This window comes from Gigantopelta aegis, chromosome 5, assembly GCF_016097555.1.
Source record: "Gigantopelta aegis isolate Gae_Host chromosome 5, Gae_host_genome, whole genome shotgun sequence".
Lineage (NCBI taxonomy): Eukaryota > Metazoa > Mollusca > Gastropoda > Neomphalida > Peltospiridae > Gigantopelta > Gigantopelta aegis.
The window spans coordinates 34,059,275-34,076,388 of record NC_054703.1 but is presented as its reverse complement, the minus strand read 5'-3'; the positions used below and the strand labels follow the sequence as shown (position 1 = coordinate 34,076,388).

General features: G+C 40.6%; 1 protein-coding gene across 5 annotated transcripts in view; it reads left to right on the top strand.

The window, feature by feature from the left end:
* The window catches only part of LOC121373669 (dynein heavy chain 6, axonemal-like), a 133,064-nt gene that overhangs the window by 76,445 nt on the left and 39,505 nt on the right, over positions 1-17,114 (top strand). For all 5 annotated transcript variants that reach the window (XM_041500392.1, XM_041500389.1, XM_041500390.1 and 2 more), the window contains exons 51-61: positions 178-364; positions 1,181-1,335; positions 1,983-2,163; positions 3,797-3,922; positions 4,595-4,704; positions 7,061-7,223; positions 10,308-10,390; positions 11,328-11,565; positions 12,033-12,335; positions 12,692-12,877; positions 15,000-15,172. In XM_041500392.1, the coding sequence (XP_041356326.1) occupies positions 178-364; positions 1,181-1,335; positions 1,983-2,163; positions 3,797-3,922; positions 4,595-4,704; positions 7,061-7,223; positions 10,308-10,390; positions 11,328-11,565; positions 12,033-12,335; positions 12,692-12,877; positions 15,000-15,172 (1,905 nt within the window). The remainder of the gene's footprint in view (positions 1-177; positions 365-1,180; positions 1,336-1,982; positions 2,164-3,796; positions 3,923-4,594; positions 4,705-7,060; positions 7,224-10,307; positions 10,391-11,327; positions 11,566-12,032; positions 12,336-12,691; positions 12,878-14,999; positions 15,173-17,114) is intronic.

Sequence of the window (17,114 nt, the reverse complement as noted above, 5' to 3'; positions counted from 1 at the left end):
ACAGATTTAATATCGCCATCTTGTTGTTTTCCTTACAGAAATAAGCTGTACATCGTGTTGTGTATGAGTCTCGTGAGACATTAGAGCAATCAGTTTCTCCCGAAATGGTGGTTCACTTAATACAAATCCCAGTAATTTCTACAGATTTAATAACCAGTCTTGCTGTTTTCCTTACAGAAACAACCTGCACATTGTGTTGTGTATGAGTCCCGTGGGCTCGTCGTTCCGGTCGCGGTGCCGCATGTTCCCATCTCTCGTCAACTGCTGCACGATCGACTGGTTCACCGAGTGGCCCAAGGAAGCTCTCCTCGGCGTGTCTGAATCGTTCTTTGAAAACGTTGAACTCGGGGATGATGAACTCAAGGTATTTTATTTCTCTTAACACTGGATCAGGGGACCTAAGATCATCGTATGTGCATAACTACTGTATGCTCTTAAGATGATCTTAGCACTAAGATCGCTTTGTGGAACGGGGCCCAGGGCCCGTATTTTCGAAGCAATCTTAGCCTACGAAATCGTAAAACCGATCGTAAGCTATGACATCACTGTGGCATGTGCTGTAGTGACGTCACAGCCTACAACAGTTTTACGATTTCGTAGGGCTAAGATGGCTTCGAAGACATAGGCCCAGTTTTTCAAACCTTACTTAGCTAAACCAGTGGTTACCGGTTTCAGTGATGTAGTACATGTACATTCTTCTTTCGGCAATAAAATAGCATTACTCATAAATCTCTCGAGTTCTTCATATCCTTTATGACTACAAGTAAAAATATCAACCAAGTGTTTAACATCCAGTAGATAAACCACTTTTTGCCCATGATATTTTTGTTCCAATAGATAAGGAGCAGGACGTAGCCCAGTGGTTAAGTGTTCCCTTGATGTGCGGTCAGTTTAGGATCAATCCCTGTCGGTGGCCCCATTGGGCTATTTCTTGTTCCAGCCAGTGCTCCTCAACTGGTGTAACAAAGGCTGTGGTATGTACTATCCTGTCTGTTGGATTGTGTATGTAAAAGATCCCTTGCTGCTAATTGAAAGGAGTAACCCATGAAGTGGTGACAGCGGGTTTCCTCCCTATATCTGTGTGGGATTTAACCATATGTCTGACACCATATAACTGTAAATAAAATTTCCTTCCTTCCAAAAATAAATCACTTTGCCCGTATTTTTTTTTTTTTAACAGAACCGAATCGCCAAGATGTGCGTTGAGATTCACATGAGCGTGACGATGATGGCTGACAAGTTTTACCTGGAGCTGAAGCGCCACTACTACACTACGCCCACCAGTTACCTGGAGCTAATCAACCTCTACCTGACCATGCTCACCGAGAGGACAAAGTGAGACTTTACTTCTCTACTTAATACTTGGCCTGACCTCTCACCCTGGTGCAAAAGCCGGCCTCGGTGGTGTGGTCGTTAGGCCATCAGACTGGGTACTGGTATAAATTCCCCACTACACCAACTTCTCTTCCATTAACCACTAACGCACTGTTCTGAAACAGATAGCTGAATTGTGTGCCTATAGGACAATGTGCTTGAACCTTAAGTGGATAGAAGCACGAAAATAAGTACAACTGAATGAACTAATGCAATTTTACTTCATGATCATACAGTGAATACTGGTAAAGTGTAGACATTCAGTCTCTTAAATGTAATTTGCTAAAGCCCTCGGTGGTCTTATTCTCTGATTGTTTTGTGTTTTTCCCATCCCAACCAATGCCCCCATGACTGGTATATATATCAAGGCTGTAGTATGTACTGTCTTGTCTGTGAAGAAACTTGTTCAAAGGAAAGAGAAAGAAAATGTGTGTCTCTGTTTATGGTTTTAGACCTCTGACTACAAAAGATAGACAACATGTTTGTTCTATTTATGATTTTAGACTTCTGACTACAAATGATAGAGAAAATGTGTGTCTCTGTTTATGATTTTAGACTTCTGACTAGTAAAGTTAAGAGAAAATGTGTGTCTCTGTTTATGCTTTTAGACTTCTGACTAATGCGAGGGACCGAGTGAAAAATGGTTTACAGAAACTGCTGGAGACGAACGACATCGTGGACAAGATGAAGAAAGAGTTGGTCGCCCTCGAACCCGAGCTGAAGAAGAAATCAGTCGACACGAACGCGTTGATGGAGAGACTTGTGGTTGACCAGGAGAAGGCCGACGCTGTAAGTATTGTACAACACTGACACACCAAAATAGCCTCAGGTACTGGGTTCAAATCCCCGTACCAGCTTTTTTACTTCTCTTAATACTTAACCTGATCTCTCACCCTAGTGCAATAACCTGCCTCAGGTACTCAGTTCAATTCCCGATACCGGCTCTTTTGCTTCTCTTAATACTTAACCTGATCTCTCACCTTAGTGCAATAACCTGCCTCAGGTACTGGATTCAATTCCCGATACCGGCTCTTTTACTTCTCTTAATACTTAACCTGATCTCTCACTCTAGTGCAATAACCTGCCTCAGGTACTGGATTCAGTTCCCGGGTACGGGCTCTTTTGCTTCTCTTAATACCTAACCTGATCTCTCACCCTAGTGCAGTAACCTGCCTCAGGTACTCGGTTCAATTCCCGGGTACTGGCTCTTTTACTTTTCTTAATACTTAACCTGATCTCTCACCCTAGTGCAATAACCTGCCTCAGGTACTCAGTTCAATTCCCGATACCGGCTCTTTTGCTTCTCTTAATACTTAACCTGATCTCTCACCTTAGTGCAATAACCTGCCTCAGGTACTGGGTTCAATTCCCAATACCGGCTCTTTTACTTCTCTTAATACTTAACCTGACCTCTCACCCTAGTGCAATAACCTGCCTCAGTACTGGGTTCAATTCCCGATACCGGCTCTTTTACTTCTCTTAATACTTAACCTGACCTTTCACCCTAGTGCAATAACCTGCCTCAGGTACTGGGTTCAATTTCTGGTACTGTCTCTTTTATTTCTCTTAATACTTAACCTGACCTCTCACCCTAGTGCAATAACCTGCCTCAGGTACTGGGTTCAATTCCTGGTACTGTCTCTTTTATTTCTCTTAATACCTAACCTGATCTCTCACCCTAGTGCAATATCCTGCCTCAGGTACTGGGTTCAATTCCCGGGTACCAGCTCTTTTATTTCTCTTAATACCTAACCTGACCTCTCACCCTAGTGCAGTAACCTGCCTCAGGTACTCGGTTCAATTTCCGGGTACCAGCTCTTTTATTTCTCTTAATACCTAACCTGCACTCTCACCCTGGTGCAGTAACCTGCCTCAGGTACTCTGTTCAATTCCCGGGTACCAGCTCTTTTATTTCTCTTAATACTTAACCTGACCTCTCACCCTAGTGCAATAACCTGCCTCAGGTACTCGGTTCAATTCCTGGTACTGTCTCTTTTATTTCTCTTAATACTTAACCTGACCTAAGCCATTCGACTTAATGCTGGTAGGTACTGGGTTCAGAACCTGTTACCTGCTCCCACCCAGAGAAAGTTGAAAGAGTCAGTGTGTCCATTGTAATGTCATTACACCAACTTCTCTTTGATCCACTGTCCTGGACAGACAGCTCAGATATCTGAGGCAGTGTGCCCTCTTTTATTTACGCAGACCATTCAAAAACACACCCAATTTCCTTCACAAAAATGCGTGCACTACAACAGCTTGCTCTGAATGTGCACGTTAAATTATCTGACCTGACCTGACCTGACCTGACCTGACCTGACCTGACCTGACCTGACCTGACCAATTGCCTATCAAGCTGATGACTTAATAACTATGACACCATGGAGATCAGTAACAAGTGACAGTTTGTGTTTGTCGCCAGGTGAGGAAGGTTGTCATGGAAGACGAAGCCACGGCCACGGTCAAGGCTGAGGAGACTCAGGCTATCGCCGATGATGCACAGAGAGATCTGGACGAGGCCCTCCCAGCACTGGAGGCCTCCTTAAAGGTAAGGAAAGAAGAAAGTTTGATTTTGTTTAATGACACCACTAGAGCACATTGATTTATTAATCATCGGCTATTGGATGTCAAACATTGGTAATTTTCGACATATAGTCTTAGAGAGGACACCAACTACATTTTTTTCCATTAGTAGCAAGGGATCTTTTATATGCACCATCCCACAGACAGGATAGCATATACCACGGCCTTTGATATACCAGTTGTAGTGCACTGGCTGGAATGAGAAATTGCAGTAATAGATGATTTTGTCCATTTAGACAGAATGGGTACTTTTAACCTTAAAGTACACATGTTTATATTTTTCTGGTCAGGCCACCCATCACTAGATATGGCTGTAATTCAAAACATGTAAAATTCAGAATTTGAGATACTGGTTTTGGGGTTGAGACCTTTTGTATGTAATATTTTAGACCTTAATCTATAAAAATTAATTCTTGTTTGTGGGGAATAAATAAAATAACACATTCAGTTCCACTTATCAAATTTACGTCCCTCATAAAATAATTTTCATTTTTTGTTACTTGCCAAAGCTCTTGGCAATTGAAAATGATTTCAATTGGGACATAAATTTGATAATAACTGATAATTTGTTTATTATTCTCTCTATACAAAATGAAACTTCGCCATGATTTTAAATTTGTGTTTATTTGTTTTCTAGGCTCTTGATTCTTTGGATAAGAGTGACATTGCTGAGATCCGAGTGTTTACCAAACCACCAGAACTTGTACAGACCGTCATGGAAGCTGTCTGCGTGTTACTGGGCCAGAAGTAAGTCAGGGGGGTTACTGGGGGTGGGTGGTGGGTTAGAGGGGGAGTATTCGGTTGCTGCTGAGATCCGAGTGTTTACCAAACCACCAGAACTTGTACAGACCGTCATGGAAGCTGTCTGCGTGTTACTGGGCCAGAAGTAAGTTAGGGAGGTTACTGGGGGTGGGTGGGGGAGTATTCAGTTGCTGCTGAGATTCAAGTGTTTACAAAACCACCAGAACTTGTACAGACCGTCATGGAAGCTGTTTATGTGTTACTGGGCCAGAAGTAAGTCAGGGGTGGTTATGGGGAGTAGGGGTAGAGGGGGTGCACTTGGTTGCTGCTAAAATTTGTGTGTTTACAAAACCACCTGAACTTGTACAGACCGTCATGGAAGCTGTCTGTGAATTACTGGGCCAGAAGTAAGTCAGGGAGGTTATGGGGGGGGGGGGGGGGGGGGGGGGGGGGGGGTGTAGAGTGGGAGTACATAGTTGCTTCTAAAATTTGTGTGTTTACCAAACCACCAGAACTTGTACAGACCATCATGGAAGCTGTCTGTGTGTTACTAGGCCAGAAGTAAGTCAGGGGTACAGGGGTATTACTGGGGTGGGGGGTTAGAGGGGGAGTATTCGGTTGCTGCTGAGATCCGAGTATTTACCAAACCACCAGAACTTGTACAGACCGTCATGGAAGCTGTCTGTGTGTTACTGGGCCAGAAGTAAGTCAGGGAGATTATTGGGGGTGGGTGGAGGGTAGAGGATAGAGGGCCAGAAGTAAGTCAGGGAGATTACTTGGGGTAGGGGTAGAGGGCCAGTAGTAAGTCAGGAAGGTTCCAGAGGGGTGTAGAGGGGTAACCATATGGTTGCTGTAGATAACAGTGTCATTGCTGAGATCCAAGTGATTATCAAACCATCATAGCTTGTACACACTGTCATAGAATTTGTCCGTGTGTTTTGAAGAACATTTTGCTAAGAGACATTTTGTATTTGAAATTTGTTAAATATTGAATCATTTTAAAGTCAGAAATGAACAGTATCTGTTCTTATTCTACAATCCATATATGAGAGCTTTAGGATGATACTTTGAACTATTTTAGCATGCCCCTATACTACTAAAGTTTCAGGCGTGTCCATCCCTGGTCCTGTCTCTAGATAGCCAGGGACTTGACCCGGTGGGTCCTGTCTCTAGATAGCCAGGGACTTGACCCGACCCGGGAGGTCCTGTCTCTGGATAGCCAGGGACTTGACCCGGGTGGGTCCTGTCTCTGAATAGCCAGGGACTTGACGGGGGGGGGGTCCTGTCTCTGGATAGCCAGGGACTTGACCCGGGGTGGGGTAGGGGGGGGGGGTCCTGTCTCTGGATAGCCAGGGACTTGACCCGGGAGGGAGGGTTCTGTCTCTGGATAGCCAGGGACTTGACCCGGGGGAGTCCTGTCTCTGGATAGCCAGGGACTTGACCCGGGGGAGTCATGTCTCTGGATAGCCAGGGACTTGATCGGGGGGGTCCTGTCTCTGGATAGCCAGGGACTTGACCCGTGGGGTCCTGTCTCTGGATAGCCAGGGACTTGACCCGGGGTGGGGTAGGGGGTGGGTCCTGTCTCTGGATAGCCAGGGACTTGACCGGGGGGAGTCCTGTCTCTGGATAGCCAGGGACTTGACCCTGGGGAGTCCTGTCTCTGGATAGCCAGGGACTATTAATGCAAGGCAATCAATTTGTGTATCACTCTCCTAAAACTCCTCTCAGGCGAGTTTTAGAGGTGGGGTTACTATTCTCAATACCTGTGTGGTCCTTAACCATATGTCTGACGCCATATAACCGTAAATAAAATGTGTTGAGTGCGTCGTTTAATAAAGCATTTCCTTCCTTCGTTCACTCGCGTTGCCTGGTGAAGACTGTAATAACTAGCTGGTGATATTTGTAATGATTATTCTTAAAGGGACATTCCTCAGTTTGCTGCATTGTAAGATGTTTCCGACTAATAAAATATTTCTACGATTAAACTTACATATTAAATATAGTTTCATGTTTAGAATAACCAGTGTATGTATATTCAATGTGTTTGTGGTCGTCTTAATATTTCTACGAAGCCTAAACTGGATTTTGTCTTCAAATAATTTTGTACGTACGAAAAGATATATTTTAGGAAATAAAATGAAATTTAACCTAGTACAAATATTAGAACGATCAGAAACACGTTTAATATAGTAATTACAATCGTTAAAAGGTCTCTGTTAGTCAATAACATCTTTAAAATTGCAGCAAACTCAGGAATGTCCCTTTAATATAAAAATTGGATATATTTGCTATTTAAAAAACAACAACAAACACTTGAAATTAGAATAAGGATAACACTAATTTTCTTCTCTGTTTTTATTAGGACGGACTGGGCAGGTGCCAAGTCAGTTTTGGGTGATGGTCAGTTTTTGAAGAAGCTCATGGACTATGACAAAGATAATATACCTGAAGCCACGTTGAAGAAGCTTAAAAAATACATCGAAAACCCCAAATTTGTCCCTGAGGCAGTGGAAAAAGTCTCAAGGGTTCGATTTACATTTTTCTTCATTCATTTATTATGTTAATGATAATACATCGACAACCCAAAATGTGTCCCTGAGGTGGTGCGAAATGTCTCAAAGGTTTGATCGAGTGTGTTTTTCATTTACATTTTTCTCCATTTATTATGTTAATGATAATACATCGACAACCCAAAATTTGTCCCTGAGGTGGTGCAAAATGTCTCAAGGGTTTGATTTACATTTTTCTCCATTTATTATGTTAATGATAATACATCGACAACCCAAAATTTGTCACTGAGGTGGTGCAAAATGTTTCAAAGGTTTGATTTAGAGCATTTCATTTACTCTTTTCTCCATTTATTGTATTACCGTATTTGACCGGAAATAAGCCCAGGGGGCCAAGACAACTCATTGTGAGCTTGGCATGGGGTGGGCTTATTCCCAGACAAGGGGCCAGTTTTGTTGAATTTTTTTTTAATAATAATAATTAAAATAAATAACAATATTTAAATGAACTAGGAAAAAAACAAAAAACGTTCAGTAGCACATCTATTAATTAGTGTTCCATTTGTTATTAATAAATAATAATTGTTTATTAATTAAATTGGGTTTTTTTTTACTAGTATCTAATTATCAGAAACACACCTTCTATGTTACAATTACTTACCAGTGCTGTTTATTTACATCCAAACTTTAATGCTGAGAAGACTTAAAACAACAGCAATTAACAACAAACTCAATAGCCTATACACACGTTTCTGACACGGGCAGCTAGCTTACACTGCAAAGAATTGTCAATCTAAGGTCATTGTTCTTAGCCAATCAGAATACGGTATTTGCTTAATTAGCATTAACTGCAGACCCAGTGTGGTGGTAAAAATAGACACTGGTTTTTAGTTCATACTTGGCTTGGATACTTCAGAGAAATACTGCAGGCATGAAATTGAAAACAATGTTACACACTGTTATTGTTAGACTGCTAAATCTCACTGGTGGTAAAATATTGTGTTACATTTGTGCTTAATTATCTGCAGGAGGTATGACCTTTTAAATGAACTTTGAGCAAACTTGCAATTTCATGTTATTTATAAGGTGACGAAGTTGGGGGTGGGCTTATTTACGAATGAGGGCCTAATTTCTTAAATGCTATCAAAACGGAGGTGGGCTTATTCAAAGACATGGGCTTATTTCCGGTCAAATACGGTAATGATAATAAGTTTTAAAAGACATGAACAACCCCGAGTTTGTCTGAAAGCCAGAATTCTTTCAAAACCAGATGTTTTTCATGGTCACTTTTTAAATATCAGTACAGAAAATAACCTCTCTAAAGTGGACACCCCTTAAAACCAGACATTTTACTTGGTCCTGATGGTGTCTAGTTTCCAAGATGGTTTTCACTGTATTATGAAATTTGCTCTTTTTTAGTGGTTCAGTATAGGGATGGGACAGTTCGGGGTTTTTTATTTTCGGTTTGGTTTTTGTTTTTTGGTCCACGGTTCAATTTATTCGCGGTTCGATTTATTCACGATGCATTTTACAAGTAGTACAAGTACACCAATTATCATACATACATTTTACAAGTTGTACGAGTACACCAATTATCATACATACATTTTACAAGTAGTACGAGTACACCAATTATCATACATACATTTTACAAGTAGTACGAGTACACCAATTATCATACATACATTTTACAAGTTGTACGAGTACACCAATTATCATACATACATTTTGCAAGTAGTACGAGTACGCCAATTATCATACATACATTTTACAAGTAGTACAAGTACACCAATTATCATACATCCATTTTACAAGTAGTACAAGTACACCAATTATCATACATACATTTTACAAGTAGTACAAGTACACCAATTATCATACATGCATTTTACAAGTAGTACGAGTACACCAATTATCATACATACATTTTACAAGTAGTACGAGTACACCAATTATCATACATACATTTTACAAGTAGTACAAGTACACCAATTATACATACATTTTACAAGTAGTACAAGTACACCAATTATCATACATACATTTTACAAGTAGTACAAGTACACCAATTATCATACATACATTTCTAGAAACTATTTCAAGGGCAAGACATTTTATTTTTGATGGTCATTTGTAAAAATGTTAAATAATTCTAAATATAAAATTATATTGAATAATTGTCCCATCCCTAGTTCAGTATATAAAATATTGTAATTTTTAGTGAATTTATCAATGTATTATATTGCATAATGCAACTGTTGTCCATCAATAAATTCATTAAAGCATGTTATGTACATTTATAGTCCTTCCCAACCTCCATCAACATTGGTGATTTTTTGGTAAATAATTTCAGTTTTTAGGAAGATCACTTTAATTATGTGGGTGAGAGAGATCTCAGGATGTTTTAGAAACGTTCTAAAGATCACTTTAATTATGGGGGTGAGAGAGATCTGAGGATGTTTTGGAAACGTTCTAAAGATCACTTTAATTATGTGGGTGAGAGAGATCTGAGGATGTTTTGGAAATGTTCTAAAGATCACTTTAATTATGTGGGTGAGAGAGATCTAAGGATGTTTTGGAAACGTTCTAAAGATCACTTTAATTATGTGGGTGAGAGAGATCTCAGGATGTTTTAGAAACGTTCTAAAGATCACTTTAATTATGTGGGTGAGAGAGATCTAAGGATGTTTAGCAAATGTTCTAAAGATCACTTTAATTAGCTGTGAATCTTGTTATTGACATACTTTGAATGTTTAATTCCAGACTTGTAAGTCCATGGATATGGATGTTTTTATTGACATATTTTAAATATTTTGTTCCAGACATGTAAGTCGATGGCTATGTGGGTGAGAGAGATCTAAGGATGTTTTGGAAAATGTTCTAAAGATCACTTTAATTGTGTGGGTGAGAGCTATGGATGATATTATTGACATATTTTAAGTGTTTTATTCCATGTGTTTAAGTCGATGGTTATGCGGGTGAGAGCTATGGATGTTATTATTGACATATTTTAAATGTTTCATTCCAGGCATATAAGTCGATGGTTATGTGGGTGAGAGCTATGGATCTTGTTTTTGACATATTTTAAATATTTTGTTCCAGGCGTGTAAGTCGATGGTTATGTGGGTGAGAGCTATGGATCTGTATGCTCATGTCTTCAGAACAGTGGAACCAAAAAAGAAGAGGTAAGTGAGACCTTAAATTGTTTTGAAGGCCTCTTTTTTTTTCTTAAATTACTTCATGCTTAGAATTTTAGTTTTAACAAATAATAATTTTCATCTACTTTTGTTTGATACTCAATAGCTGATTTTTTTCTTTTTGTGCTGGGGTGTCATTAAATATTCATGTGTTTGTTTGTTAGTTCATTTATTCGTTTATCCATCCGTCCGTCCATACATTGTAACAAAAATCAGAATGTTTAGTCTTCCAGTTCTCTTACTATGCGATTATAAAACTTGATGGGATGGGATTTAACTTGGTAGGTGGAGCACTTTTCTCTCACTAACTATACAATGATTTAAAATGAGGTGTTATTAAAAAAAAGAAAAAAAAGATTCTCACTAAATGCTGCATTGAAATCACCATATGTTAGATTCCATCTAGCCACAGTTCAGAATGTGCCAAAGTGTAATTAAACGAACATTCCTCTCCTTTCCTTTCTCTCGCTATCTAAACCAAGTGTTGAAATCACCATATGTTAGTTCCAACTAGCCACAATTTAAAATGTACCGAAGTGCCATTAAACGAACATTCCTCTCCTTTCCTTTCTCTCGCTATCTAAACCAAGTGTTGAAATCACTATGTTAGATTCCAACTAGCTACAGTTTAAAATGTGCCTACGAGTGACTGAATAGATATGCCATTGCCTATATCCTGTCTGTGGGATGGGGCATATAAAAGATCCCTTTTTTCTAATCGAAAAGAGTAGCCCATGAAGTGGCGACTGCGGGTTTCCTCTCTCTATATCTCTGTGGTTCTTAACCATATGCCCGACGCCATATAACCGTAAATAAAATGTGTTGAGTGCGTCGTTAAATAAAACATTTCCTTCCTTCCTTCCATTGCCTATAAGACTTGTTTTACAGTTACTGTAGTAACTTGACGGTGACCTTGTGTTTGCAGACTTGCGTCGGCCGAGATTGAGCTGCAGCAAGTGATGACTCTGTTGCGTGAGAAGCAGGCAAAGCTGGCCGAGGTGGAGGAGCAGATTGCAAGGCTGCAGAAGTCGTACGACGACAGCGTCGCAGAGAAGCAGAAACTGGAGCGCAACATCTCAACCACCGGTGCGCGTCTCAAGAGAGCCTCAAAACTGACCAGCGCTCTCGGGGACGAGCAGATTCGCTGGTCACACAATGTGGAGGTTAGTATCGACTGTCTGTCTGTCTGTCTGTCTGTCTGTGTGTGTGTCTTTCGTATACCAGTCGTGGTGCACTGGCTGGAACAAGAAATAGTCCAATGGGCCCACCGACAGGGATCATGCCATTAATCTAATCTATGTTTTGTCCAGAGTTTTTTACCTGCTATTTATATTCTTAAAACCCCCCCCCAAAAAAACAAAAACAAAACAAAAAGAAAAAACCAACAACATCACTGGAGTTCAACAGTGAGATTGTTTGTGTCTCTTTTTGTCTGTGTGTGTCATTAGTCTTAAAATAAATAATAATAATAAAACAAATTTAAATGAAAATTGCTATGTTATGTTTTCCAGGAGTTCAGCAAGGAGATTGGCAACTGTATCTTGCCATTAATCCTATCTATGTTTTGTCTTATTTAAAAAATAATAATAATAATAAATTGCTGGACTAATTGCTGTTTTATGTTTTGTAGGAATTCAACAAGGAGATTGGCAATGTGACTGGTGACGTGTTCGTCTCGGCAGCGTGTGTCGCCTACTACGGTGCGTTCACCAGTGTGTACCGCCAGGAGCTGATCAACATCTGGACAGACCGCTTCATCGAGCTGTCCATCCCCGTCACCAGCAACATCACGCTGGCCAAGGTGCTGGCCGACCCCTTCGAGATCCGACAATGGAATGCAGACGGGCTGCCACGTGACCACGTCTCCACCGAGAACGCCATCCTCGTCACCAGGGGGCGCCGCTGGCCTCTCATGATTGATCCACAGGAACAGGTGAGGAGACGTCGTTTGTTTGGTGGTTTTATGTTTGGAATTAAAGAGACAGACCCTAGTTTTTAAACACTTAAGGGATATTTTTCACTATTAGAGCCGTTTTTGATAACTGAAGTCATACTTCACGTAGATTTTATTTATTACATTATTAATTTCTGTACATCTGAAGAGTTTCTGGTTATCCTGGTGTTTTTAATATTAGGCTGCAAAATGCATTTTTTTTTTTAATTTTAAAAACGCATGTAAAAAAAAACTCCCTTGCAAATCTCTGTTATTGAAAAGAATCCCTTTATTTTCTCATTGATTTTTCACTTTGATTCGATTGTCATATGTCCATTATTCTTGTCTTCCCCCAGGCTAACCGGTGGATCCGCAACAAAGAGACGAAGAATGGCCTGAAGGTGATCAAACTGACGGACAGCAACTTTCTGCGCACCGTGGAGAACTGTATACGTATCGGGATGCCCGTTCTACTGGAGGACGTCGGGGAAACCCTCGACCCAGCACTCGAACCCATCCTCCTCAAACAGACCTTTATATCTGTGAGTATTTATATATAGAAACCCTGAAACCAGCACTCAAACCCATCCTCCTCAAACAGACCTTTATATCTGTGAGTATTTATATATAGAAACCCTGGAACCAGCACACGAACCCATCCTCCTCAAACAGACCTTCATATCTGTGAGTATTTATGTATAGAAGCACTCGAACCCATCCTCAAACAGACCTTTATATCTGTGAGTATTTATATATAGAAACCCTGGAACCAGCACTCGAACCCATCCTCCTCAAACAGACCTTCATATCTGTGAGTATTTATGTATAGAAACTCTCGACCCAGCACTCGAACCCATCCTCCTCAAACAGACCTTCATATCTGTGAGTATTTATGTATAGAAACTCTCGACCCAGCACTCGAACCCATCCTCCTCAAACAGACCTTCATATCTGTGAGTATTTATATATAGAAACCCTGGAACCAGCACTCGAACCCAGCCTCCTCAAACAGACATTTATATCTGTGAGTATTTATATATAGACACCCTGGACCCAGCACTCAAACCCATCCTCCTCAAACAGACCTTTATATCTGTGAGTATTTATATATAGAAACCCTGGAATCAGCACTCGAACCCATCCTCCTCAAACAGACCTTCATATCTGTGAGTATTTATGTATAGAAGCACTCGAACCCATCCTCAAACAGACCTTTATATCTGTGAGTATTTATATATAGAAACCCTGGAACCAGCACTCGAACCCATCCTCAAACAGACCTTTATATCTGTGAGTATTTATATATAGACACCCTGGACCCAGCACTCAAACCCATCCTCCTCAAACAGACCTTTATATCTGTGAGTATTTATATATAGAAACTCTCGACCCAACACTCGAACCCAGCCTCTTCAAACAGACCTTTATATCTGTGAGTATTTATATATAGAAACCTTGGACCCAGCACTCGAACCCATCCTCCTCAAACAGACCTTCATATCTGTGAGTATTTATATATAGAAACCCTGGACCCAGCTCTCGAACCCATCCTCTTCAAACAGATATTTATATCTATATTTATGTAGAGAGATTGTCCATATCCTTAAGCAAACCTTTATATCTGTGTGTATTTATATATAGAGACCCTCGACGACACACTTTTATATCGTAAGTGTTTATGTAGAGAGATTGTCCACCCTTAAACAGACCTTTACATTTGTAAGTATTAATATATATAGAAACCCCGGACCCAGCTCTCGAACCCATCCTCCTCAAACAGACATTTATATCTGTGAGTATTTATATTGATGAAAAGAAATAGGTAACAGCAAATATTGACTATAACCAAAATGCTCATCCACCAAAGGCATGTGCAGAAAACTGCAAGAGCGGGGTCTGGACAGAGTGCGATTGACATTTTTAAGGGTGGTCAGGTCATGCTCCCCCAGAAATTTCATAATAAAAAAAAGAAAATGTGCTTGGAGCAGGGGTGGAGAGGAGAGGGTTCGACATTCAATTCCACATTGCATCTCTGTATTTAATACAGGCATAACTACTCTAATGATGAACTGATGAGGCACAGGAGAGAGATTTGAGGAATCAACCACTGTTTTGCCAAATGTCCATTTGACTGCATTGTGCAGAAATATGACCCTGATCATGTAATATGGTTTTGTCATTCAAATTAAATTTGGTCTTGGATATGATATATTTCCTTATTTCTTTCCATCAGACTATATTGGGAGATTGTCCATCCTTAAACAGACCTTTGTATCTGTGAATATTTATACATAGAAATCTAGAACTCATAGACAATGTGCTGGGATGTCAAACTAATGTTCCTGTACAAATAAACACTAATTAAGGGAAGGTACTTGCGTGTGATTAAACAGCCATTCCATACTCTTGTTAGCAGATAATGTATTGGGGTGTTCCTCATAGCAGCTGATTAGACAATACACCAGAGAGTTAACCCTTTTGCTGCAGAAAGCGCATGGTACACCATCAGTTGTGGACATGACCGCATCCTGTATGATGTCCAAAAAAAAAGGTTCAGGCAATGACCATTAATGAAAAAATTAAACAATATGTTTCCTAATTGTTTCCTGTTAAATAATGTGCTGAGGTTGTTGTAAAACAAAAAAACCCATTCCTTTCTTTTAGGGTGGTCGTCTGCTGATCAGACTGGGAGACACGGATATCGACTACGACCGCAACTTCAAGTTCTACATGACAACGAAGTTGTCGAACCCGCACTACCTGCCTGAAGTCTGCATCAAGGTGACCATCATCAACTTCACTGTCACCAAGTCCGGGCTGGAGGATCAGTTATTGAGGTAATGTGTTATACGGTCTCAAGCCACAGTTTGTATGTAGGTCACCATCATCAACTTCACTGTCACCAAGTCCGGGCTGGAGGATCAGTTATTGAGGTAATGTGTTATACGGTCTCAAGCCACAGTTTGTATGTAGGTCACCATCATCAACTTCACTGTCACCAAGTCCGGGCTGGAGGATCAGTTATTGAGGTAATGTGTTATGTTATGAAGTCTCAAGCCACAGTTTGTATGTAGGTCACTTTCATCAACTTCACTGTCACCAAGTCCGGGCTGGAGGATCAGTTATTGAGGGTAATGTTTTATACAGTCTCAAGCCACAGTTTGTATGTAGGTCATCACTGTCACCAAGTGCGGGCTGGAGGATCAGTTATTGAGGTAATGTTTTATAAGGTCTCAAGTCACAGTTTGTATTTAGGTGACCATCATCAACTTCACTGTCACTAAGCCCGGGCCGGAGGATCAGTTATTGAGGTAATGTGTTATACGGTCTCAAGCCACAGTTTGTATGTAGGTCACCATCATCAACTTCACTGTCACCATGTCCGGGCTGGAGGATCAGTTATTGAGGTAATGTTTTATGAGGTCTCATGCCACAGTTTGTATTTAGGTCACCATCATCAACTTCACTGTCACCAAGTCCAGGCTGGAGGATCAGTTATTGAGGTAATGTGTTATACGGTTTCAAGCCACAGTGTGTATGTAGGTCACCATCATCAACTTCACTGTCACCAAGTCCTGGCTGGAGGATCAGTTATTGAGGTAATGTTTTATAAGGTCTCAAGCCACAGTTTGTATGTAGGTCACCATCATCAACTTCACTGTCACCAAGTCTGGGCTGGTTATTGAGGTAATGTGTTATAAGGTTTCAAACCACAGTTTGTATGTAGGTCATCACTGTCACCAAGTCGGAGCTAGAGGACCAGTTATTGAGGTAATGTGTTATAAGGTCTCAAACCACAGTTTGTATCTAGGTCATCATCATCATCATTATCTAATGTTTTATAGGGTCTCATGCCACAGTTTGTATAAGACCAGAGTACATTCAGGAGGAAGAGCAATCATCGCCACTCACTAGCCTGGTTTTTGTGCCTTATGTTAAACGAATACTGTAAATATATTGTATGTATTGTGTCATGAAAGAATTGCAAGTGGTCAATACTGACCGAAACTGTGTAGAATGTATTGTAATGTCAACTGACAAAGAAAGAAAGAAGTGTTTTATTTAACGACGCACTCAACACATTTTATTTACGGTTATATGGCGTCAGACATATGGTTACGGACCACACAGATTTTTTTAGAGGAAACCCGCTGTTGCCACATAGGCTACTCTTTTATGATAGGCAGCAAGGGATCTTTTATTTGCGCTTCCCACAGGCAGGATAGCACAAACCATGGCCTTTGTTGAACCAGTTATGGATCACTGGTCGGTGCAAGTGGTTTACACCTACCCATTGAGCCTTGCGGAGCACTCACTCAGGGTTTGGAGTCGGTATCTGGATTAAAAATCCCATGCCTCGACTGGGATCCGAACCCAGTACCTACCAGCCTGTAGACCGATGGCCTGCCACAATGCCACCGAGGCCGGTACTGTCAACTGACAATATTACAAAAGACACAAGCACTTTGTTTTTGCCGATAGTCGAGGTGAATGCCTTTAGCATTTAGCTCAGTCAGTTGAATGCTTGCCTGAGGTGCTTGTGACGCAGGATCAAACCATCTTGGTGGATTCATTCAACTCATTGGGTCTTTTTCTCATTCCAACCAATTCACCTCAACTGGTCAAAGGCTTTGGTATGTGCTTTCCTGTATGTGGGATGGTGTATATAAAAGATCCCTTGCTGCCAATTGAAAAATGTAGTGGGTTTCCTCGTGATGACTATGTGTCAGAATTACCAAATGTTTGACATCCAAAACCAATGATTAATTAATCAATGTG